Source organism: Alligator sinensis, unplaced genomic scaffold (genome assembly GCF_000455745.1).
Source record: "Alligator sinensis unplaced genomic scaffold, ASM45574v1 scaffold381_1, whole genome shotgun sequence".
NCBI lineage: Eukaryota > Metazoa > Chordata > Crocodylia > Alligatoridae > Alligator > Alligator sinensis.
The window spans coordinates 526,012-551,404 of NW_005842440.1; the positions used below are offsets into that span (position 1 = coordinate 526,012).

At 44.7% G+C, this 25,393-nt stretch overlaps 1 protein-coding gene across 11 annotated transcripts in view; it reads left to right on the forward strand.

Moving 5' to 3' along the window:
* DPF3 (double PHD fingers 3) overlaps positions 1-25,393 on the forward strand; it is a 250,812-nt gene that overhangs the window by 88,873 nt on the left and 136,546 nt on the right. For 10 of the 11 annotated variants that reach the window (XR_003095651.1, XR_003095652.1, XR_003095655.1 and 7 more), the window contains exon 2: positions 22,047-22,207. Coding sequence is in view for 5 of the 11 variants with exons in the window: in XM_025212014.1 (XP_025067799.1) it covers positions 22,047-22,207 (161 nt within the window). In the remaining 6 variants the exon portion in view is untranslated. Of the gene's footprint in view, positions 1-9,659; positions 9,890-22,046; positions 22,208-25,393 lie in introns of those variants that run through there. The other variant, XM_025212018.1, reaches the window with a different exon arrangement.

Sequence of the window (25,393 nt, forward strand, 5' to 3'; positions counted from 1 at the left end):
CATGGTCAGAAGAGACCTGCGCTAAGAGGATCTTTTCCAGGTGTGGCTCCTGGGGGAGTGATTGCCTCCTCTCTAAATTTTGTGGCCTTTATCCAGTCCCCTTTCCTTTCACAAGTACTCCTGATAGCAGGATGCTTCCCTTCCCCCACATCCATTCCTTTGGAGCCGTCTTCCCTCTGCTGTTGAATATCAAGTGCTTTGGGCCAGTTGCCCTGATGGGTGGGGGTGGGGGTTAGGACTTGGATTGGGAGCCAGGGTGGATGGGCTATTTTAAATTGTGTGGTGATGAGCTCTTTTTTTTTCCTTCTCTTTTTGTTCCCAGAGGATGGCTGGGGAGGTTGGTTGTTGTGCCAAATGCTTGGAATGTGTTTTTTTTCCTCTTCTTCCCTTAAAAGAGTGAGAAGTTAGTGCTCTGAATGATGTTAATTGGGAGCGTAAATCCAGACTGTGGCACAGACCCCGTGGGCTCACGCACCAACTGGAGTGTAAAGAGAGAGGAATCCCTTTCTCTCCCCAAACTGCCCCTGCCCTCCCTGCCCCCCCGCAGTTACTATTTTTTGTCCGATCCCATTTGTACGGAAGTGTGAGAATATAAATGAGTGAGCATGTGTGTGGGTTGGTTCAAATATAACATGACTGAAAATAGCAAGAGCTGTTCCCTTAAACTGTTGTGGCCAGGCCCTAGCAGAGGCTGGGAGCATCCCCAGTATTAATTCAATTCAGTTTGTTGACCGGTTGTTACAGGAAAGAAGATAATAAACCCATTGCATATCTGTCAAAGGTGACTACTACTGATTTAGATATAGCCACGTTGTGTCCTTTGGTCCTTATGGTTCATTTCTAAACCGGTGGCAGGGTGCTGTGTAGTGTGATGCCATCTCTCTCCTCGCTCCTGGGTGAGGCCCAGTCTTTTCTCATAGTTATTTAATGAGATGCTTTCTTATGACTCCTGATAATGTGAGGAATACTTCATCTTGTTCAGAATACACAGAAAGGCTCAGAAAGAATCATTTCCCAGCCCCAGAATGGTGATAGGAATAAGCTGGTGCAAGACAAGGAGAAAGATATATAGACACCATAAATAGAGTCCCACCCCAGTGGGTGGGCATGAACAGGAGTGGGCATGGTTTCTGGACCCTCATAGAACTGGGCATTTGCTAGTTTGTCTAAGGCAGCTCCTGAAAACTTTGATACTCCTCCACTTCTTCCTCCTCCCCCGTGAGAAGTGATGGATGAAAAACCAGGAGGAGGGAGACAGAATCAATTTCAGTGTGGAAGAGGAGTTGGGAAACAGTAATGGAGAGAAAGAAAGCACGAGTACAGGGCCTGACAAATCCCAAAGTGCTACTGAAACTAATACTGATTGGCTCTGGGGGCAATAGGGATAAAATAATAAAACTTGCCCTCAGTCTAAAATGGCACTTTTGATTGTGCAATACTATGTTCATCCTTCATCTCTGGATAATATAACACTACTTCAGGAGGTATTTTAACCCACTGACAATATTTTACTGCATTTGCCCTCCAACCCATCAATATTTGTATAGCATTAAAACTCTTCTTTTTATCAACTTCACCAGACCTTGCTGATGCAGCACTGAAAGTCTGCAAAGAGCCGTCTGCTTCTACTTTGAGAGATGAGATGAAAGGTTAGAGGGGGTGGAAGGCAATAGCATGAGCAATTCAGGTCAGGTTACTGGCGAATTCCTTTTGCAAGATAAGTGGAAGCCCTCTGAAAGGTAATTATTGGAAAGCGTAAATTCCTGAGATAACCTGTCCAGGAAGAAATACTGACAGGAGCAGAGGCCATGTGTTAAAGGCTAGCCATCACTTTAGGGCTATGGGGTATCCTTTCTGTCTCATTTTTCTGTAACCTCTCCTTGCCTTGACAGCTGGCTTTCTTGATTCTTTTTCTTCAGCTACTTGCTGATTGTTTCCTGGCTCAGATGATGGAAAGCTTGGATGTGAGTCTCTGTACCGTCACAAGGGGAACTGCTGGAAGAGGGAGCTCTAAACCCCTTTTCAGTTGCATTCCATTTTGGGTTTTCTTTGGCTGTCACTCTTGGATCTGTTTGTTTGTTTTTTGGTGAGATCACAAGTGGCACACTAAACCGCCACTCCCTTCTCCTGCCAACATATTTTGGTATAGGAAAGGCCTGAACTAGATAGTAGTGACCACCTGGGTGGACTTTGGCATAGTACTACTGAGCAATGAAAATCCTAAACTTGATCGTTATAGAAAATGCTCTTAGATGGGAAGGAACCTAAACTGAGAAGGAAAGATGGCACAAGGCTAGAGGAGAAGAAAATTAGGTTTTCTTCCTGTATGGCCCTAGGTGGACCATTTGTGAGTGTACTTATCTTTAAGCTAGGACTAATAGTACCTACACGCATCATATAGCCATTGGTCAATTGATTAGTTACTCTTTTATGATTTCCAGATCACAATTCTGTAGCTTCCAGGTTTGACTGTTGCAGTCCACTCCAGTTCGAAATGCAAACGGAGGGCATAAATAAGCTCTTGATAGTCCAGCCTGATGTTTGAAACCACACAGGTCAACATGAGTATGCTGCCCAAGTGTCCCAATTGCTAAGGCTCCAATTCAGAAATATATTTAGGCATTAGCTATAATTTATCATAATCCATCAAAGACCGTAGCCATCTGCTTATCTTTGACTTTAATGGTACTTAAGTGTATGGTTTCTTAGTAATTTGATGAATTGGAGCCTAGCAGCCAGCCATTATAGGGTCCTAAGTTTAACCTTCAAAGAACACATTGGATTGGTAGGCCTGAGCTGACTTGAGAATCTTTTGACCCTCCATGATTTGGATCTACTGTGACAAGTGGAGTTTTCAGGAACAGTGAATCTTCATGGTATATGACCTAGTGCATGGTGCAGCAAAATGCCTTCCACAAGAATGACCCCAAGCCCTGCCACTGTGCAAATGAATGTAAGCTCCATCTCCTCTTCTCTTTTACAGTACTAACTGCCCCTAAAACAATTGCAGAATCAAAAGATGACATTGGGAGTGGGAAGAAGGGAATGAAAAACAACAGAAAAAATTTGCACAGGGAAAGCAGAGAGAAAAGAAAACTTTAATTTAGGTAAGGGGTTCCCAGAGGGTGTTGTGCCTGTATGTTTCTTCTCGACTTGTGCCAGCTAATTCCCACTGAATGCATTATAAATACCTAGAGAGGTAAGGACACAGATGTTTTCAACATGCCTCAAGAACCTCAGCATTGATGAATTGTACATGTTCAAAAGATTATTTTCTCTGCCCACCTGGAGTGTGCCCTGGTTTTAACTCCATATTGCACTCCAGCACAAGATCTTGCCTTAGAATTTGGAGTTGCCCCAACTTAGCTCTTTAAACATCCCCTTTCTTCTCCTGTATGGAACTGGTATTGATTGCACTTGATGACCCAATGTGTCTCTTCCGTCTCTGTTTCTCCTTTATGGAACTGTAAAAATGCTCTAGGGTTGGAATGCTTCCTACCTGTTGTCTTTCTGCTTGGAGGCAGAATCAATTATTGATGGAGGGAGGGAAATTTTATTCAGAATTTTCCCCAGGCTGTTCTTCTGTCTTGTTTCATTACTATATTTTGTGCATGATATGACCACATATTCTGAGTCAAATGCATCCCTGCTGTGAATCCATCAAAGCCACTGGAATTATATGAGTGACACTTGTCTTTGTATGTTCAAAAGAAATAATAAAAAAAAGACACAGCCCTAATTTTCCAAGCTAAAGATACTTTTCAAGAGAGCAGATAATTTAATTTTCTACCACAAGTGTTTGCTGTGTGGTTAGTAATTATTAACTAAATAGAATAGGTTTGAATGTGTTCTTATGTATATTTATTGTACTAAGTATATTTTATCATGGTGGTGGAACTATAGATTATATCTACTGAGGATCAGTGATCTGTTCTTGAAGTATTTTTATCTGTGGCTAAACTGTGTGCTATTTTTCCATGGCTAATCTCAGAAGTAAAGTAAACACTATTTTTTAGCTTGTATGAATTTATTCACTATCCGATTAATTCTCCACTGGCTTACTCCTTGTATGATCACTGTCCCTTTTACAGAATTGGATATAAAAGTCTGAGGTATAACAACAGTTGCAAATGTCTGAGTAGAAAAGGTGACCAAACGCTCAGCCCACATGCCAGACCAATGCAGAACACGAGAGCAGGTCATGTTCAACGTGTGAAGAGCTCATGATCATGAGGCTGACCAGCTTGTGATCAGACAGCCTTAACAAATCAGGAGCTGCAGGAGAAGCGTGACTGCCTGGCCAGCAGACACACTCTCTTAACTGTAAATCAGCAGCCTCCTCCGATTGGCTGAAGAGTTTATAAAAGGGACAGCGCGCTAAAGCGCAGGGTCCCGGGTTCCACACAAGCCCTTGGATAGGACTGATCACCCTGTCCAGGAATCCGTGTCCCCATGGCCGAATAGTCCGAATAGTCATACGAATAGTCACACTCTGGCTATTATTTCACCGAATAGTGAGCTCTCCATTCGCACGTACATCGGAAAAAGCAATTGCTATCTCCTACCTGTCATCTTTAACTACTGCTTCACCACTGTCGTTTTGTTGTGTAACCACTGTTGGAATCTTACTGTAAGTAAACGTTAAGTTCAATTTTACTATCTTCCAACTGAGTCAGTGTCCCTTTCATCCCCGGTCTGTCCGCAAGGCGGGTTGGTCATCCACCCGCCCCCCGGTTCAACTGGTAAACTGCCTGGTGAGTGTTGCGGTTACTAACAGCAAAGTGACCATAGGCAGCAGAAAACTGAGCTTCTGGTTGTGGGATAGACACTTGGAATTTTTTCCATAATTATCAGTTCTGTGTGGTAGGGAAGTTAGCTTACCTTTTTAGAAAAATCATCACAATTTTGCAACCAGCATAGTTATTTAAACCCATGCAAAATGCTGCTATTCTGATTGGATGGTATTTTATACCTAAGTAAATAAGTACAAAAGGTACAGTCTTTATCTTCAAAGACAGCTTACAGGTGTCACTGAGGCTAAAAATAGTCACTGCATTTGTCCCAGGGTAAACCATTCTATCTTGGGACAAAGTGCCATTGATCAGAGGTCTATACCAACTGTCCTGGGATAAAGCCTAAAAAGGTTCATGGGATAAGAAGTGCTAACAATTATCCTAGGACATTGCAGTTTGTTTGAACAGTTATTCTAGAATTGCATAATTGAATCCAGGGCTATCCAACTGTCAGCCTGTGGGCCACAAGCAGGCAGTGAGGGGTTAAATTCACAGATTCACAGATGTTTAGGGCTGGAAGGGTCCTTGTGACATAATCAGGTCCAGCCCCCTGTGCTGTGGGCAGGAAAGACAGCTGGGGTCAAATAACCGCAGCAAGGTGTGCATCCAGTCTCCTTTTGAAGATCTCCAGGGTAGGTGCCTGCACCACCCCTGCTGGGAATGTATTCCAGAGTCTGGTCACATGAACCATGAAGAAGTTTTTCCTTATATCCAGTCTGCAACTTTCTTTTAGGAGTTTATGACCGTTGCTCCTGGTTTTTCCCTGGGGCACTTTAGTGAACAGTTGTTCGCTTAGCCCCTGATGCTCACCCGGTATATTTGTAAGCTGCCACCAAATCCCTCCAAAGTCTTCTCTTTTCTAGGCTGAACAGCCCCATATCTGTCAGCCTTTCCTTGTATGGCTTGCTCTTCAGGCCTCTAATCATACAAGTGTCTCTTCTCTAGACTCTCTCAAGGTTTTCCACATCCTTTTTTAAGTGCAGTGCCCAGAATTGGATGCAGTACTCCAGCAGCGGCCTCACCAATGCCGAGTACAGCGAGAGAATAACTTCCTTAGTTTTGCTTGAGATGCATGCCAACATATTGTTTGCTCTGCTAACTGAGAGGGGATCTGGTGGCTGTCTATAAACTGGCCAAGGGGGATCAGCAGGCAATGGGAGAGTCCCTGTTTCCCAGAGCATGACCAGGAGTAAGAAGGAATAACGGCCATAAGCTGAGTGAGAGTAGATACAGGCTAGATATCAGGAGGCACTACTTCACAGCCAGGGCGGCTAGGATCTGGAACGAACTTCCAAGGGAAGTGGTGCTCACTCCTACCCTGAGGGTCTTCAGCACGAGGCTGGATAGGCACCTAGCCAGGGTCGTTTTCTGCCATGGCAGGGGGTCGGACTTGATGATCTGCTCAGGTCCCTTCTGACCCTACCAGCTATGAAACTATGAAACTGTAGCATCACACTGGAGGCTCATATCCATTTTATCGTCAATTATGACCCCAAGGTCCCTTTTGAACATGTTGCTAGCTAGCATAATACCACCGAGTCTGTAAGTTTGTGGTGGATTTTTTCTTCCCCAGATGCACTTCTGTGTTGAACAGCTTCTAGTTCTGGTCTGCCCATCTAACTAATCTGCCCTCCTGGATCGTCAGCCTACCCCAACATGTGGCCGCACTTCTCCAGAGCTTAGTGTCACTGGTGAACTTTGCCAGTGTGCTTTTCATCCCCATAACCAGATCACTGATGAAGATGTTGAAAAGCACAGGTCAACACAGATCTGTCTATTAGTACTCTCTGGGTCCAAACCTGCAGTCAGTTTCCCACCCATCTAACCACTGAATTGTTGAACCCATAGTCCCCTAGATTTATCCTGAGAGCCTCATAGGACACCAAGTAAAAGGCCTTCGTAAAGTCCAAGTAAATGATGTTGACCACACTTTCAACTCCTAGGCTCCTACCCTGTTATTTCTCCCCTCGTCACTTCAGCTGCAATAGCAGCCAGAATCTCTATGCTGGTGCTTCCTGCCCCAGGGAGCTGAGGGTGAACCTGAGGTGTGTGGTGCAGCAGGGCATGGGGAGTGTTGGGTGCATGGTGCAGCAGTGGTGCATCTGCACAGGTACATGGTATAGCAGGGGGGTAGGGTTGTGGACATGCAGTGCACTGGGGGGGAGGGTGTGTGGGCATGTTGTGCAATGGTGACAGGGGCATCCATGGGGTGTGCAGCCTGGGAGTGCTGTAGCTTGCACTGGTGCAGCCTGTGGGTCAGCCAGCTCCTGACTGTTTGGAAGCTGGAAAGCCTTGATTGAATCAATGGCAGAAAAGCGGCAGTGCATTCAGTTGGTAACTAAACCTTCATTAGAAGGGTGATATGTGTATTCTGGGATGAATGGGGGCATGACTTGTCCAGAGACAAATGCAACGTCTGTTCCTAGCCTGAGAGCAGTTTTGCTATGATCAAGTTTACACCACAGAGTGTTGCTGTTGTAGCTATGTCAGCTTGGGGTATGGGGAAAAAACCTGTACCTTGTGGTGGGTATAACTATATTGGCAAACATCTGGCATAAACACATCTGTGCTGGCAAGAGAGTGCTTTTGGTGTCCTAGTTTATATTGCATGGGGAGGTGACATAGCTACACTGGCAGAAAAACACCTTCTGTTGGTGTATGCTCCCTCCTTGCTAGGAGGCCTGGCCACAGAGGGTGTTGTAGTGTAGACAGTTTGCACAACTCACCAGTGAGGCAGACAGGTAGAATTAACTTGTGTTGCATGTGGGGGCATTGAAGCAAATTGAAATTAGCTGCTATGCCCAGGGTCACAGAGCGAGTCATATTAGAGCCAGGATTACAACTTGAGGCTGCTGGCTTCCATATGTGCGGTCAGACCAGCAAACTGGATTTCCTCCAGGTCTACTTTCTTGAGTTTCAGAATTCTGAGATGGAAAAGATGGTGAATTTGAGATGGTGAGCACTGGATTGAAAGACTGAATCTGGCTGTAGATTTGTGACAACATTAACCTAACCAGATTGTTTTTGTCTTCTTAAAGCCCACTGCTTGAGATGCCCCTCTTTAAAAAATATCTTGCAGGCCAGTCATGTACTATCTAGTAATTTTATTTAGGTTTTCATTAGTCCCTATCGCTAGTAACTGGAGAGGGAGCATGAATGTCTTGGTAAGGCTAGCACCAATCTAAATTCTGACTGCTGTCTTCAGATGCAAAAGGGTCTAGGCTATTGTTTTCTATACCTGTTGTAGCTTAATTGGATGATATGGCACCTCTTTAAAACAGAAGCTGTGGCCTGAGAAAGAATAGATGCACCAAAATATCCCCAAGGAGTCTGCCTCTGAGATTAACCTAATTGGTCACTGTGCTGAGTCTAATAGACCCATACAGATTATATACAATGCCTGTCTCTGGAAACATACTAGTTACCCTGACATGTGGTGTGGAGACAACTGCCTTTCTGTTCCCGCGGAATGGAGAGAGGAGAGGAGGAAGAGGGGATGTGGGAAAATTACATCCAGTGCTATTGTATATTGTTCATTGCCCACATCCCTGAATATTGCCTAGAAATTGACCTTCTAAAATAACTTAACTGACCAGTGATGGTCATTGCCTTGTATGTGATACTAACTGTGCCTAGCTAACAAAACTGCTTAACTGTTAACTCTATGGTGCAGAATAATGTAGTGCTTTGCTCTCAGAATCATTAACTGGCATCATCACCTGATGTTGGAGCACATTACACAGATCTTCCACTGACCAAAGGCTCCCCACAGCTTCATGCCAATGGTATAAATTAGAGTGGCTCCTTGGCTTCCTTTAGTAATATGTGGTCTGTTCTGGAACTGACTTGGGAAGTTATCGTCAACCTTCTTGATGGCTCCCTCACCTTTGCACCAAGTACAATGCACAGTGGAGCCTTGGATCTGGTGGGATCTTTGGACATTACTACAATGGATTATTATTACATCCATATACTGCCTTGAAGTCTGATACATGGACTACAGCTCATATACCCTACTAATTACTAAAATGGCATAGTGGGTATTTTTTCTATGATTTTCCCTTGATTTATTAAACTAATTTATTTTTCTTTATTTTTAACTATGGAACTGCCTTTTCTGTTTCCCCTTTGAGCAGTTTGCAAATGTATGAGACGTCATAGATTGTTTAAAAATAAATGCTAACTACTTATCTGTGGAAAGTTGCATAGTGTATCACTTCGCCCCCACAGTAAAACAAAGCCACTTACTAGCTATAAAAGTGAGATGGATGTTTTATATGTTTGATTGACTTTGGCCCTAGGAGAGCAAGAGAGGCTAGGACACAAGTGTATGAGTCTGTATGTGTTTTACAAAAAGAGAATTAATGTTTAAAAACCAAAACTCCCATTTTGCAACCAGGTTAGGTCATTCTGTTGGCTTTTCTGGAAATATCTGTTTTGCCTTTGCTGTTATTTACATCTTTTTGCATCGTTCAGGGATGTTATATGAATCCCTAAAGACTATTGCGTCTTGAAAAAACTCAGCTGACCACTAAGTAAAAACTGAACCTACAAATCCCTATACGTTTTGGTTTACCCTCAGATCCTCCCATAGGATTTTGAGGACATCTGTTGCATATGGCCCAGCATCAGCAAAGGAAGTTTTGTTTTTCTGTCTCCCTTAGTTAATGTACCTGTCCTCATTTTTAAAGGGCTTGTGACCATGGTGTTTATAAAATCTAGAGAGAACAGCCCAGAAGAGCAGTCAGTCTTCCATTCTCCTTTAATTATTGGGTACACTTTGGACATACCATTAGACCTTCTGTTCAGGTCCTCTGAGGGATGTTAGGGCATACAATAAATCTTGCAGCATGACCTGTGGGTGGGAGGAGTACAGCTTCTTGTCTTCCTCAGGAAGATTTTCAGAGCCCAGGGCCTATTGTTGAGAAGATGCTTTCTCTGCCAGGTGAATACCTCAGCTGTATTAAACACAGACTTTTGGAACAGTGTAGCTGGTGTGTTGGACCCAGGAAGAAGAGTTTCTGAGATGGCATGGTCTTATCCCATAATGGACTTCATAAAGTGATATCAGAGTCTCTGAATGCACCTGGAGAGGAGTGAGTATAGATTGTGAAGTACTGGTATTACGTGAGCACTTTTGGTTTCTCTGAATAGGATATGGGCTGGCACATTGTGTACTTAGTTGTGTGTTTGTTGAACTTCTCATCCAGGCCAAGGAAAGAGTCCCAGCAGTCTGGCCTGGAAGTGAGGAACACATAAATTATTGGGACCAGGCTAGCATTTGGGAAGAATTGCAAATGGTGTAATTTTGCTAGTTGGAGATGGAAGGAGGCATTTTTGGGGACTGCTTCTGTGTAAAGTGTCTGTAACCCGGGTGGCGGCCCAATAGTTGCCACCCCTGCTGAATACCAGGGATGGGGTGGTGAGAGTAGGGCAGGGTTCCGGCCAGCACCAATTTACTTTCCAGCCGGCCCTGGCTCCCCACAGAGCAGCTCGTGGTCCCAAGAAGGTCTAACACATAACTGATTTAACTATTTACACCTTATTTACAAAACAAGAATAATAGGAAAGGTTATTTACAAGTGAACTTAAATGGTATAACCAGAATCACAAAACAAACCAGAATGCATTAGTCAACCCTTGACTCAACCCCCACGCGGGGAACCGGGCAGCTCCCAGCCGCTGCTGAGGTGCTACCACAAGGAAGCAAGATGATCACTCCCAGTAGCTCCAACAGGCTTCCCAATAAGCGACAGACTGCAACAGGTTAAGCTCTTCTGGTCTGCAGCAATCAAATTGTATCAAACCCCAACCCCCTAAAGAGGCTGAAAGGTGACCAAAAAGGCAAGCAACAAGCAACAGAGTAGGCTGCTGCAGCAATCAGCATGACCCAAGCACCAAGCTCAGGGACTCCATCCGATGACAATCAGTTGCAGAATATGGGACAGGACTGAGTCCCCTCTGAGGTAGTCAGTGGCAGAGGGTCAGCAGCACAGGCAGCTCCCATGGGTTGTTGCTCCAAACCCCTGCTCCAGATGACTGGCCGGGCATCCCACATGCCTCACAACTTGCCAATCCCACTCTGAGCCGGGCACCCCACACGCCTCGCGGCTCGCCAGTCCTGCTCCGAGCGCCGGCCTGCACCCCAAGCTTCTGGGGACTCTCATCCTGGCACTTTGCTGATCCTCAGGATCCCAATGCCTTGTCTGCTGCTGTCCTGCTTCCCCAGTGAAGGTGAGGGGTTTCCTCAACAAACCGGCCCAGCTCCCTGCTCTGGATAAGGATCTGCCTGCGCTCCTGGCTGCTGTCTCTTCTCCGCAGTGGAGTGGGGGACTGACTGCCACCCCTAGCCTCCGGGACACCCGGCACATCCAGCACACTGCGATGGGGCCTTGGGGCACCAGCTCTCTGCCCCAAGCCCTGGCTGAGGCTCCCTCTGCTTCAGGGCTGGAGGCATGGCTGACTGCCGCTGCCTTCTTCTCCCAGGGCCTTCAAGGCTCTTCAGAGGAGTCTCTGCTCCCTCTGCTGGGTCAGCTCACCCCAGCTCTTCTTAGGCCTCCTGCATCACTCCCCAGAGTCACTGTCAGCAGGTCCTGCACACCAGTTCGGCTGCTGCTTTTATCCCCTCCAGCAGTCCCTCCCTGGCTTGCAAACTGGCCAACCAGGGCTCAGGGTGGCTGGCCCCCTACTCCGGCCATCCCCCTTCCATGCGAATGAGGAGATTGAAAACCCCTTCTTTTCCTTTTCCACAAGGCAGGGCTCCCCTGCTCCGCCGTTGGGGTCGCTCAGAGTTCACCGGCACTGTTTCTAGCCCAAGGTAAGTATCTCAAGTCGATCTGGTGAGCCCACATTGGCAGTCTGTTACATGTCCATTCCAATTTATGATCCAAGGACATGCACTGCCTTAGCTCACTGGTACTTCATAGCACATTCCACATCCAGCAGGTACTTCTGTGTTTCTGGGGTTCATTCTGAGTTGGCTGCCTTTTCTTCAGGCTGCACGTGATTCCTGCATTGGACTAACTCGGCATGGAGGGAGGAAATCAGGAAAGCCAAAGTGCTAGTGGAGTTGCAGCTAGCAAAAGACTTGAAGGGTAAAACCAAGGGTTTCTACAAGTATGTCAGCACAAGAGGAAGATCAGGGAAAGTGCAAGTCCCTTACTAAATGGGGGAAGCAACCTAGTGACAGATGATGTGGAAAAGGTTGAAATACCCAATGCCTTTTTCACAGATTCACAGAAGTTTATGGCTGGAAGGGACCTCATGAGATCATTGGGCCTAGCTCCCCTGCTGTGGGCAGGAAAGACTGCTGGGGTCAAATAACGCCAGCAAGGTGTGCATCCAGTCTCCTTTTGAAGATCTCCTGCCTGCATCACCCCTGCTGGGAGTCTATTACGGAGTCTGGTCACATGAACCATGAAGAAGTTTTTCTTTATATCCAGTCTGAAACCTCCTAGGAGTTTATGACCGTTGTTCCTGGTTTCCCCCTGGGGCGCTTTGGTGACTAGTTGTTCACTAGCCCCTGATGCTCTTCCCTGATGTATTTGTAAGCTGCCAACAAATCCCCCCAAAGTCTTCTCCTTTCTAGGCTGAACAGTCCCATATCTGTCAGCCTTTCCTTGTATGGCTTACTCTTCAGGTCTCTAATCACATGAGTGGCTCTTCTCTGGACTGTTTCAAGCTTCTCCACATCCTTCTTGAAGTGTGGTGCCCAGAATTGGATGCAGTTCTCCAGCAGCGGCCTCACCAATGCCAAGTAGAGTGGGAGAATAACTTCCTTAGTTTTGCTTGAGATGCATCGGTTGATGCATGCCAGCGTATTGTTTGCTCTACTAACTGTAGCATCACACTAGCGGCTCAGATTCATTTTATGGTCAATTATGACCCCTAGGTTCCTTTTGGACGTGGTGCTAGCTAGTGTAGCACCATTGAGCCTGTAAGTTTGTTGTGGATTTTTCCTCCCCAGATGGAGCGCTGTACACTTCTCAGTGTTGAACAGCATTTAGTTCTGGTCCGCCCATCTAACTAATCTGTCTAGGTCTGCCTGGATCATCAGCCTGCCCCAAGGTGTGGCCATATTTCCCCAGAGCTGTGTCATTGGTGAACTTCACCAGTGTGCTTTTCACCCCAACGTCCAGATCATTGATGAAGATGTTGAAAAGCACTGGTCCAAGTACCGAACCCTGGGGGACCTCACTGACCAGGGTCAGGACCTGGTTCCACCAGGTCAACATAGATATGTCTATTAGTACTCTCTGGGTCTGACCCCGCAGCCAGTTTCCCATCCATCTGAGTGTTGAATTATTGAGCCCATAGTCCCCTAGTTTTACCTCGCGAGCCTCATGGTACACCAAGTCAAAGGCCTTCCTAAAGTCCAACAAATGATGTCGACCTCATCTCCTTTATCCAGGTGGTGAGTAACCTGGTCATTGAAGGAGATGAGGTTAGTCAGACATGACCTACCTGTGACAAAACCACGCTGGCTGTTGTTCAGAATTTTGCCTTCTATTAGCTTATTGCATATGGACTTCTTGAGAAATATTTTGAGGATTTTTCAGGGGATTGAGGTCAGGTGGATTGGCCTGTAGTTCCCTGGGTCCGCTCTCCTCTCTTTCTTGAAGATGTGCACAACACTGGTGCTCTTCCAGTCTTCTGGGACCTCTCCCAAGCATCAGAAATTCTCAGAGGTTCGCCAGTGGTTCTGCAATTACTTAGGCTAGTTCGTTCAGCACTCTCGGATGCAGTTCATCCAGTCCTGCAGACTTATAGGTATCCAGCTGTTCTTTTACCAGCTCTACATTCACTGTTGGTAGTTGATCATCCCTACTGTGACTATTTTGTGTCAGATTTGCATTTGAAAGGCTATCACGCTTAGACTGGTGGAATACAGATGTGAAGTACTTGCTTAGGAGTTCAGTTTTCTTCTTGGTGTCAGTGTTCGGATGTCCAGATGCATTGAGCAGTGGTCCTATGCTTTCACTGGTTTTCCTCCTGTTACCTACATACCTATAGAAGGACTTCTTATTGTCCTTGTTTTTGGTTGCTAACCTGAATTCAGTCACCACTTTTGCTTTTCTAATCTTCTCCCTACAGGTATGGGCCAGTCTTATGTAGTTCTTCTCAGTCTCACAGGTAAGGTCAACTCCCAGACTACCACACCTGGAAGCACAGTTTGGGGAGGAGGTGAACAGCCAACAGTAATGAAAGAGCAGGTTAGGGACTATTTAGAAAATCTGGATGTGTACAAGTCCATGGAGCCAGATGTGATGCACCCGAGAGTGTGAGGGAGTTGGCTGATGTGACTGCAGAGTCTCTGGCCATTATTTTTGTGAACTCCTGGCAATTGGGAGAGGTCCTAGACAATTGGAAAAGGGCAAATATAGTACTTATCTTTAAGAAAGAGAAGAAGGACCCCAGCGCTCTTTCCTGCCCAGGGCAGAGGGTCAGACTTGATGACCTACTGAGGTCTCTTTCGACCCTAACATCTATGAATCTATAAGGAGGATCTGGGGAAGTACAGACTGGTTAGACTCACCTCAGTCCCTGGAAAAATCATGGAGCAGGTGCTCATAGAAGCCATTTCTAAGCACTTGGAGGAGAAGGTGATTAGGAACAGTCAGCCTGGATTCACTGAGGGCAAGTCACATCTGAGCAACCTGATTGCCTTCTATGATGAGATGACTGGCTCTGTGAATGCGAGAAGAGCAGTGGACATGATTACACCTTGACTTTGGCAAAATGTTTGATACAGTCTCCGATAACATTCTCACAAGCAAACTAAGGAAGTATGGGTTGAATAGAAAACTGGCTCTGTTATCAGGCTCAAAGGGTAGTAAACAATGGCTCTGTCTAGTTGGCAGCTGGTATCAAGTGGAGTGCCCCAGGGATTGGTCCTGGGAACAGTTTTGTTCAGTATCTTCATCAACAACCTGGAAGATGGGATGGAGTGCACCCTCAACAAGTTTGCAGATGACACCAAGCTGGGAGAGTGGTAGATATGCTGGAGTAGATACGCTGGGTTAATAGTCAGAGAGACCTTGGCAAGTTGGAGGATTGGGCCCAAAGAAATCTCATGAGGTACAATAAGGAGAAGTGCAAAGTGCTGCACTTAGGACAGAACAATCCCATGCACCACTATAGGTTGAGGACTGACTGGCTAAGCAGTCAGAGAAAAATACCTTGGGGTTATAGTGGATAATAAGCTGAATATAAGCCAACAGTATTCCTTTGCTGCGAAGAAGGCTAACAGCATACTAGGCTGCATTAGTAGGAGCATTGGCAGCAGATTGAGGGAAGTGATTCTTCCCCTTTCTATTCAGTGCTGGTGAGGCCACATCTAGAGTACTGTATCCAGTTTTGGGCCCCCCACTACAGAAAGAATGTGGACAAATTGGAGAGAGTCCAACAGAGGGCAGTGAAAATGGTTAGGGGGCTGGGATACTGGGGGACTTCTGGGGCTGGCGGACCTGGGCTTATTTAGTCTGGAGAAGAGAAGACTGAGGGGGATTTAATAGTACCCTTCGACTCCCTGAAGGGTGGTTCCAGAGTCATGGAGCTAGACTGCTCTCAGTGGTGGCAGATGGCAGAACAAGGAGCAATGGTCTCAGGTTGCTGCAAAGGAAGTTTAGGTTACATATTAGGAAAAACTTTCTCACGAGAAGGGTAGTAATGCATTGGAACAGGTTACACAGAGAAGTTGTGAAATCTCCATCCTTGGAAGTTTTTAAGACCTGGCTAGACAAAGCTTTGGCTGGATGATTTAGTTGGAGATGGTTGTGCTTTGAGCATGGGATTGGATTAGATGACCCCCTGAGGTCCCTTCTAACCCTGATTTTCTATGATTCTATGATTCTAGCTGGAAAACTCCTCTCTGTATAAAAAAAAAAAAGGACGTATAAAGCTGTGTGTCATCATTATACAGTTGGCATAACAGCCCAGGTCACCTCACAGTATCTGAAGCTTTTGCATAATTAATTGGAAGTGTCGACAGGTCCAAGCTCCATGGAACTTTGCATACCAGGGCTCTTGGAGAAGAGGAACAGCTGCTCATCATGTGTGTCTCGGGATCTGCTGGACAGGAATGATTGTAGCCAGCTTAGTGAAGTTCTATGTGTTTGCCTAAACCTGTAATTGAGTCAGCAGTACCTTGTGATCAGCCATGTCAGAGTTAGCAGATAGATCAAGTAATAGCCTGATTGATTAACCTTTGTCTCTGAAAAGGCTCTACATAAAATTGCTGTTTCTTTTCCGCATCCTGCACTACAGCTGGGCTGGTGGGAGCCAGATAATTTGCTGAGAGCATTTGTTACTAGACCTGATTTGCCACCCACCTTCTTTCCCATTGCCAAGGTTTGGAATTGGATGTCAGTTAGCTGATCTCCTAGTGTGAAGTTTGGTTCCTTGAGACCAGTTTCAAGTTTTACATCTTTCTGAGTTGCCCTCTTTACTGCCCCAAAATAGAGTAAATAAAACCACACTAAGAATTCTAGCGATCATGGGGAGGGGGTGGGAGGTAGGAGTGACAGTGACTTCTGCATTTAAACTCAGCTACAGGCATTAGCGGACTCCAGGGAGAGATGGCTTCTTCGTTATGCAAGGTGGTTAGTAATGTCTTTCTCTGTTTTCACCCTAACGCTTCTGTTGTTTGTAACAAGTGCTGCCTTAGAGAGAAATGATGCTGCATTAGAGAAGGCCCTGACCTTTGAAACCTAGATATAATCCAGTTTTGAATATGGAAGTGTCTTGAATCTGGCAAGAACCTAACATCTGTACTTAAAGGCTTGCTTTCGAGAGCATAGAGTTCTTGGAGGTGAAGAGTGAGTATGATCCATGCTGAGTTTGGCTGGTTGTGTATTATTAATAGGTATTATCTTTCCTTGATTCTAATCTAAGATATGACAAGTACTGAAAGATGCTATATGTTATGCCCAACTTGCGACTGTTGTAGCAATTGTAGAGCATCAAAGTGCACTGGATTTTCAGTAGTGTCCCTTATATCAAGGCAGCTTTGAGTGAGGTGGTGTAATGCCACTGTGGCAATACCTGAGGCAATGCCAAGAGGAAATTTTAGGGATATGAAGTGGTTCAGTGCAGCTGGGGAGTGAGGTTTCTCTCTTCAACACTAGCCTATTTGTATTAACAGTTTTCAGTAAACCCCTAGAAAGGGGTTTATTGCGGTAGGTGTTGTGCGAAGTAACAATTTACCCTGAAGGGTAATTTAAAGGTTGAGAGGAAGGAAGAATTATGATCCATTGACCTCAACAGAAATTAGACAGGTTGTTAAAGATGAGTAGGGTATCTTAATTGGTCAACATTTAAAAGGACATTGACCTAACAGAGGTTAGGGGCCTGATCCTCCACATGGTTTCATGCCAGTGACACTTTGCTGAGCTCAGTATAATTGTACCAGTGTATCAGTGTCATAGGTGCATGGGGTGTATTATGTCCCCAACTTTTTTACAGTCCCTGCAGGAGTGTCAATTTTAACACTAGGCTGAAGAGCTCTGCTTTTTTGCTGGAGGGAAACCTGTACCTCCCATCGTCCTGATGTGAGTCCTGGTTTTTAGTATCACTGTCTCTTGCTGTGAGTCTTTCAGTAAATCCAAAGAAACTTGAACTCAAAGAGACGTATCCCTCTTGGAAACTATGCAACCAACAGGAGTTTGCAAAGACACAGGACAGGATTTTTAAAATAAAACAACTTTTATTAGTCAACTGGAATGTAGTATTATAGGCTCCTTAGGTTAGGATGGAAAAGCAAAGCTTATACATGGCACTTTTACAGGTTCTTTGGGGGAGGGGGGAGCACTTTAATTAGAGTGGGTTGAGAGCCACTCTAATTAAAGTGCTGTGATGTCTCGTGTATCAGCATCCCTGCGCTTAAAAATGGTGGCAGGGGCATTTGAACTAAAGCTCGTTTGATGAGCTTTAGATAAAGCATGCCTGCCATCACTTTTAAGTGTGAGGATGCTGATACATGAGATGCAGGAGGCTGCTGGAGCGTGGTAATTGCCATACTCTGACGTGCTGGAATTCCAGCGCATTGGAGCAGCCTTTGTGTTCATGTATAGGCAGTCTGAGTGCCCATGTTGTCAGTATTCCCTGCCTCTCTGGCCACTAGCATCAAGAACTCCATCTGCCTCCTGGCACTGACCATCAATCACAAAGTTGTTTTCAGAGTGTCCTGCCTCCTCAGTTTATTCTTTCCAGGCCTAGTCATAGTATTTTAAACATATTTTGCTTCCCTTCACCAGTTAGTTCTGAAAAGTGGATGGTCAGTAGCTGCTCTTCCATTGAATTTCTAAAGTTACTCCTTTACCTGGTGGCAGTTCTTGACAGTTCTTTCACAAATGTCTGTGTGACCAACCCCCATCTTTCATTCCCTGTCCTAAAGAAGAAATAAACCTGTGCAGTCCTAGTAGGTCTTCCTAGTTTAACTTAAACCAGAGTTCCCCAGCATCCCAAATGCTTTGCAGCCCTGGACTGGGCTGTCTGCTCCAGAGCAGGGCTGGCCCCACCCCTCTGCTCCCTAGCTGGAGCTCTGGCAGAGACTGCAGGTACAGCATGGTCTACCTGGAGGTCCAGCAGCATCTGCTTGGCTTCCCCCTGCCCCCCCCTCCCCTGCCACCACTTCCTGTTCAGGCAGGGTTTCCTGCCCTCTCCTTTCCCAGAGCATGGACCATAGCCAGCATGTGGTATGCTAGCTAATGCTTAGAGGTGTCTGTGTAAGGCAGACAGGACAGTGTCTGCTTAGGGCTTTTTGGAGCTAATCAACAGGTCAGCTGGTAATGTCATTTTTCTCCTTCCTTGAGAAAAGCTGTTTAAGAAGAATTTGAACTAATGAGAGAGGCTTTTGTTTTCTTGGTGGGGTGCTAAACACTGTATTATCAACTCCCTGCTGGCTCCCTCACTGGTCAGGAGCAGTGGGGGGAAGGGGGTGCTCCCTAATTGGAGCATCCTGCTGAGGCCTGGCCATGCCCTCCCTCACTCAGCACTGTGGAAAGGAGGGCTCACCCTAGTGCCCTCCAGTTTCTAGCCTTAGCTACTGCAGGCATGTGTCTGCATTTTCTCAGTCCAGAGGGAATGTCTGTGCACTTACAAACTGGTTCAGCCTAGCCAGGTTAGACTGACTTGCAAAGATTGAATCAATTCAGGCTCGGGCTTTTTGAATGACTGGCCCTAGCCAATATGATAGTGTATAGGGAAACTGAGCCATGCATACTTTTAATTAAAAAATAATTTAGGAATTTCCCAGGCAACTCAGAGGAAGGAAAACTATAGTTTTGAACCAAGGGTGTCAGGCTGGGAGAGCCAGAGTGTAAAGTTCACTCAGTAGATGTGAACAGATATCTGTGTCAAATGTATGTAAGTTGCCAACCCCTAAATAGGGAATAGTAAGAAAGAAGATACTAAAAATACAAGATTTCTCCACATTCTCTACAATCAGTGTTTATAGGATTGAGAAACAGATCTTATTATAAGCACAGATTAGGGAAACTAGTTGTAAAAATATGTAATACCAGATGATTAAACTAGAAAAAATGTTACAATCAAATTCACTTTTCACTACAACTTGCGTTTGGTTACTTGTTCTTCTTCATGAAACTTGGTCAGTGAAAATAGACTGGTCTTCCAAAGTTTTACTTAATTTTCTTTGACTCCTGATTTCCCTTCACACCTTTTGTTTTGTCTATTTAGAACTTAAATTCTTTGGGACAGAAGTTATGTTTCACTTCTGCATGTCTGGTCCCTACCATAATGCAGCCATGATCTTCTAATAGCATTCTTTTCTCTCTTTTCTGCACAGGCTGCCATAGTCAGTCTTATAGCACTGAGGATGATGTTTGTATTTAAAGGAAATACACACACTGCTTTAAATTAAGCTTCTTTAAAAAAATTACTGACAATTCAGAACGGGCCAAATTCTCTCTTGTTGTAATTTCTGTGAAGACCAATGTTAAAATTAACAAGCAAACAAGCAGAAACAAAACCCCAGAGCAAAACAAAAAGGTCATAGATCAAGCTGTTTTCTGTAAGGTACAACTGACATAATAAAATGCGGCTTTATTTTTCAAGGTTATTTTATTCTCTTCATTCTTAGTCTTCAGAACTAGAGTTGGACCAAATCTTTAGAGTCCAAATATGCAAGTCCCAACTTCTCAAGAGTCTGAGTAGTTCAAAATTAGGGTTTTTGATTTGTCTCATTATGAAGGATCCAGCTGCAAAGTTCAAATCAGGAGGCAAACTTTCATACAGTTCAGAGGTATTTGGACATGTATGTAAAAGAAACTTTTTTTTAAAGGGGGAAAGCTCACATTTAAAAAACCTTAGATTAAAATATCTATCCTCCAAATAAACATCACTCTCAGTAGAATTACACAAAGGATGAATTCGACCCACTAGCCTGTCAGCTTTTACTAATCATTAAATGCATTGGATTTTGGAAAACCTTTTCTTCCTCTGTAGGAAAAACTAAATTTTGGGCTTAAAGCACACTTGACAGTGTCACTTTAGGCCAAATATTTAACATTCAGAGATTTACAATTAATTTTAGTCTTGCAGCAGGATGGAAACTGAATTAGTCTCCAGCTAGGGCTCCTATCCTGGTTGCTGTAGTTTATTCTTTTGAGGTTTTGTTAATACAGAATGGCTGGTAACCCTCATATTTCATTGTTGGGAGGAATTCTCAGGACAAAGAGAACCTATGCAATGGGTGACAGCTTGTTTTTATCCGGCTTGTATTCTTTTTCCTATAAAGTCCTTAGTTTTACTGAGCATCCCTGGTTTAATATGGGAAGGAATTTGACGTAGTACTTCTGGCTGTCAGACATTTGTAAGAACTGTTAATTTTTGATCAGTTTGAGTCTCCTGGTTGCTAACGTTGATTACAGAAGTGTACAAGCAAGCCAACTTTAATTACAGCTTTTAGTAAGCTTTCATGTCTTCCCAGTCAGTCTTCTTGTTACAGTCCATGCAACTTTTCTTTGCTTCTCTTCCCTTCCCTTCTGGAAAAAGGGGCCTGGGATTTGTCTCCTTGGGTTCTGTGTACAAAGAACTCTCTCTGTATGTAGATCTTTGCCCTGCATGGTCTCTACATCCCTAGCACCCTTATTGACACTATGCAGATGCCCTTCTCCTTTAGCTCAGCAAGCAAGGGGCCACCCCAGGTGCTGAGTCTGAGGCTAGTGGTCAGTGGAGGAGGATGGGGCAGTGAGGGATCACATTTGCCATGCACATTGTCTGCTGCAGGAAACAACCGGACAATCTTCAAAAAAGCTGATGAAGTCTGAGGCTGTATTAACTCTTGTGTGAAGCCCTTTTGTGCTGTGGGAATCTCCCTTCCTTCTCTTCCCCCACTTAGGGAAAATGCTAAGAGTCAGTTGCTAGCGCCTTGCTGAGGAAGAAGTTCCAGAGGGTGGTAGGAGGACGGTGGATGTTGGGGCCCCACCACTGGGGCTCATTCCATGGACAGGGGTGTTTTGGTGATGGACTGGGGAATGATCTGATGGGTAGTGGAATGATTTGATGGAAAGCTCATAAAAGAAACCTTGTGGGACTTTCCAAATGTGGAAAGCTGAGAAGGGGAAAGCTTTCCATCCTGACCTCTGCAGTGATAACCCTGTGCCTTTATGGATGTACGAATATGTTTCTTTTATATAATTCTATATGAAGGACCCGAAAACACATTACAAACTATGGGCTAACAAGCCATACTCTTAGTGTATGGTAATACTTAACTCTTTCTTTCCCTTGACCCTTACAAGGACCACAGACAGTCACCCTTGCTCAGGGGATACACATCTCCAGACATTCAGTGTGTGCCCTGCCTGGAAGCTTGAGTAGAGTGCTTTTAAAATAGGACAGCTTTTTTAAAGTTTCTCAGTTGTTCAAAGCACATTGTGGAGGTTGCCATAACATTAGAAACAAAACTATCGGTTTTCTTTCTGGGCTGGCCATGCTAGAAATAAAGTGCTTTGTCTTTCATTACCCAGAGTCATCTCGTTCCCTGACTGATGTGTCTCATTCCCCCAATGTTTACTCTTTTCATGACTCTTTGCACATCATATGATTGAGGAATGTCCTCTGCCAGAAAGCTGTTCAGGTTAATTCATGTATTTGGGGTGAATACATGAATTAGCAAGAATTAAGCTATTGATTCATTTTTAAATCTACCCTCTGTCCCCTTCTTTCCTTGCCTTTTTCAGGAAGGTCAGAGAAATCTCTCTTACTCTCTGCTCTCTCCCCCTTTGTCAGACTTGGGGACCAGTTCTACAAAGAAGCCATCGAACACTGCCGCAGCTACAACTCCCGGCTCTGTGCTGAGCGCAGCGTCCGCCTTCCCTTCCTGGATTCACAGACTGGGGTGGCTCAGAACAATTGCTATATTTGGATGGAGAAGAGGCACCGGGGACCAGGTAGGAGCATTCTGTGTGTGCATGCATGTGCAGATAGTAGGCCATTTATCCCTCGTGGGGTTTAATTACTAGAAACTCAAACTGTTAAGGGCCACATGCAGGAGAAACTGCCTAAACCTCCCTGCCTGAAGGGATTCCCTTTGGTAACTACAGAGAGTGGATCCTAATTATTCTTTCTCTCTATCAATAGATGTGATTGTTTGATGTGAAAGATTCTAAAGCTGCATCATCATATCTATTTTATTCCTATTGATTTGAGTCCATGGAAAAAAAGAAGAACCTCTACCCTAGAGAGCACTGGAAATATTCTTATAAGAGGTGGAGACAGTTTCTTCTATTATTGCTGGGATATTGAGAATGAAGAGCTTTATTGTTCAATAGGAAATATAAAATTGAGGAGGTATCATTTTTTAAAATCTACATTGTTCCAGTGATTGGAGTAGGGGATCAGGATACAAATCTCAGTCCTAGTTTCAGTTCTGTCTTGGTTATCTGTCTTTGCCAGACTGTTTTGCAGAAGAGCTCTGTAGCTGATGCTGAACCCCCAACATGGGTACAGCTCTGGCAGCAGAGCTTCTGATGTTTGGGGGAGCAGTTTGGGGGAGCAGCAGTATGTTGCTGCTGCCAGAACTGTGTTCACACTAGGAAGACCCACCATGGTAGTATGGCTGCCATAGTTAAAGCAGTAGGAACAGCAGCAGTTCCTGTTGTGCAGACAGCCTGTGTCTCAGTTTCCCCATCTGTACAAAGAAGATGATAGCTGTATCTTCACATAAATGTTGAGGACTAAAGGCCTGATTGAAAGTGCATTGAAGTCAATGGAAAGATGCATTATTTCAGCAGCCCAGGGATCAGGATCTAACATGTTAATGTTTGTGATGCAGCTTGAAATCCTGTGGAGGCGGCAAAGTATACTCTGGCTCAAACCCTGAGGGTCTCACTTAGACAAAATTCCCAGTGAAATCAGTGGAAATTCTGGCACAGTAAAGGACCTTTATTTGTTGGGAAGATAGGTTGTCTGACATGCTGATCTCTGCCAAATTATTTTCCCCCCAATATAGCACAGGGAGAATGTGTTGGGGTTGGCTGATGGTCTTCATGGAGCTCATATGTCTGTGTGCAGACACACACATTGTCTCCTTATAAATGGATATCAGCAGTCTCCATCACTCATTCCAGAGGTGTGGGATAGTGTGGCTGACCTCTCTGAGGTATGGCTTCTCCCAGAGACCTACTGATAAAGTGCTCCTTTCACGCTGTCAAGTGGAAAGACCAGGATTTTCATTGGCCTTTTAACAATGCATGGTTTCTTGAACTGTGTACCCATCATGTATACTAGCAGTAAGAGTAGGATTGGGCCCTAACTAGTCAAACCTTACAAAACCCCTGTGAAGTGAGTAAGGGGATCTATCTATAGGGTATCGCATCACCCACTACTGACATGCAGAACACTGCCATTCCTGGTGTAGGATTCAATAACTGCTTTAGCAATGCAGAACATCACTAACCAATAGTTTTGAACAAATTCTAAGGAATCTCTTGTGCTATTAGAAGTGCTGGGAGAATGTGGGGTGTCACAACATAGTCACATGGTTTGAGACTTTCCTGAGACTAGAATTAAACCTTCATTTACAAGAAGTCTCATAGGATCTCTCATGGGCACAGTTGGTTTTTGTTTCATCTGGAAATTCTCTATTCCAGAGGGTTTATTCTTTGGCAAAACTAACATTTTCCCCCTCTTTTTGCAAATAAATTTACCCAAGGAATTTCTGTTCTTGCAGTGTCTGGTTATGAGTGAGGTGCTGCTGTCTTTATCCATTTGAACTCAGTCATAAGCAGGTAGTCATTCAGTAGCTATACAAGCCATGTTCTGGGAGGACTTACCAGGCATATGCTACCAGGCAAGTCTTATACAGGACACACAAAGGCATCTGTGTTTATGGGAGGACTTGCTGGCTAGGGTTTCACACATGAATAAGATCCAGGAGATCTGGGTTTGTTTCCCAGCTCTGTTACTTATTGTGCTACCATAGGCAAACCTAGTTGTCTTATTTGTACTTTGGCCCCAGTCACCCCTTTAGTTTGTGAATCTGTAAAATGGGGACAACAACTGTTCCTTTTCTTGCTGGGCTGTGGTGAGGACCAGTTAAAAGTTAGGGCATGCTTTAACAAGAATGTAAAACGGATCAAGCACCCTATGTCTGCATCAGCTACCAAGTCGGAGACCTTTTTATTTTAAATTAAAATAATTTAGAGAAAAAGAAGTAGCTCTTTTTCCCCATTACCATTTGGCTGCTTAATTTCTTTAATCTCATTTCGTACCCCTTTGGGCATCTCTGAGCCATCCATCTCTTGTAGCTCTGATGTGATGGGACATAGTAGTATAAGTGTACGTGTTTTCAAGCCACACAGTGTACTCCTGAACCCAATGAAAATTCTCCACTGACTAGGCAGACGCTCAGTTTTTATGTGCCTCTGTTGTATTTACTTTCCTCTGTCCATACCCTGAAGGACTGTTTGGGCAAGAAAAAAGAAAAGATAAAGAACCTCTTTTCACAAGTTCAAGGTTTAATAGAGGGAGTAGAGTCAGGATCCTAATGCATAAACTTGCTTTCTTACAGTTCTCTTTCTTAAAGGAATTAGAAGGCTGCTTCTCATGACAAATAGTGCAGGGTTAATTTCACACCATGCTGCACATAACTCTCCCTTTTTCCCCTCGTTCCCCAGCCTTTCACACAAGCTTTGAGTTATGACTCTCCTCCGCTAATGAGATAAACAACATAACTCACTGTAGGTCCTGCTATTTCCTCTGTAAGCAAATGGTTGGAACCTTCTGTGGTTGCCCTATAAGGCACGAGAGTGCAAAGACTAAGGAGAGCAAGAAGTGTACACATGCTACCATGGGCACGGGGAGGGCTGTTGGGAGGCCATTCTCCTATACCTCGCTTCCACATTAACACATGGGAAGAGGGAGAGGGAACATTCTTTTCCATGCAGGTTGTATTACATTTGTTTATTTAATACAAATAAAAGGTTGTGTTTTGTTCCAAGTTTAGTGGCTGGCTGGCTGGCTGCTGAGACGACTTTGCAGGTGTCCGTTAGTAGAGGACTCACCTTAAGAGAATCAGAGAGGGTCCATTTGGAGGCCTGCTGGAGCCCACCTGGTGTTGGGATTGGGCTTGTGAA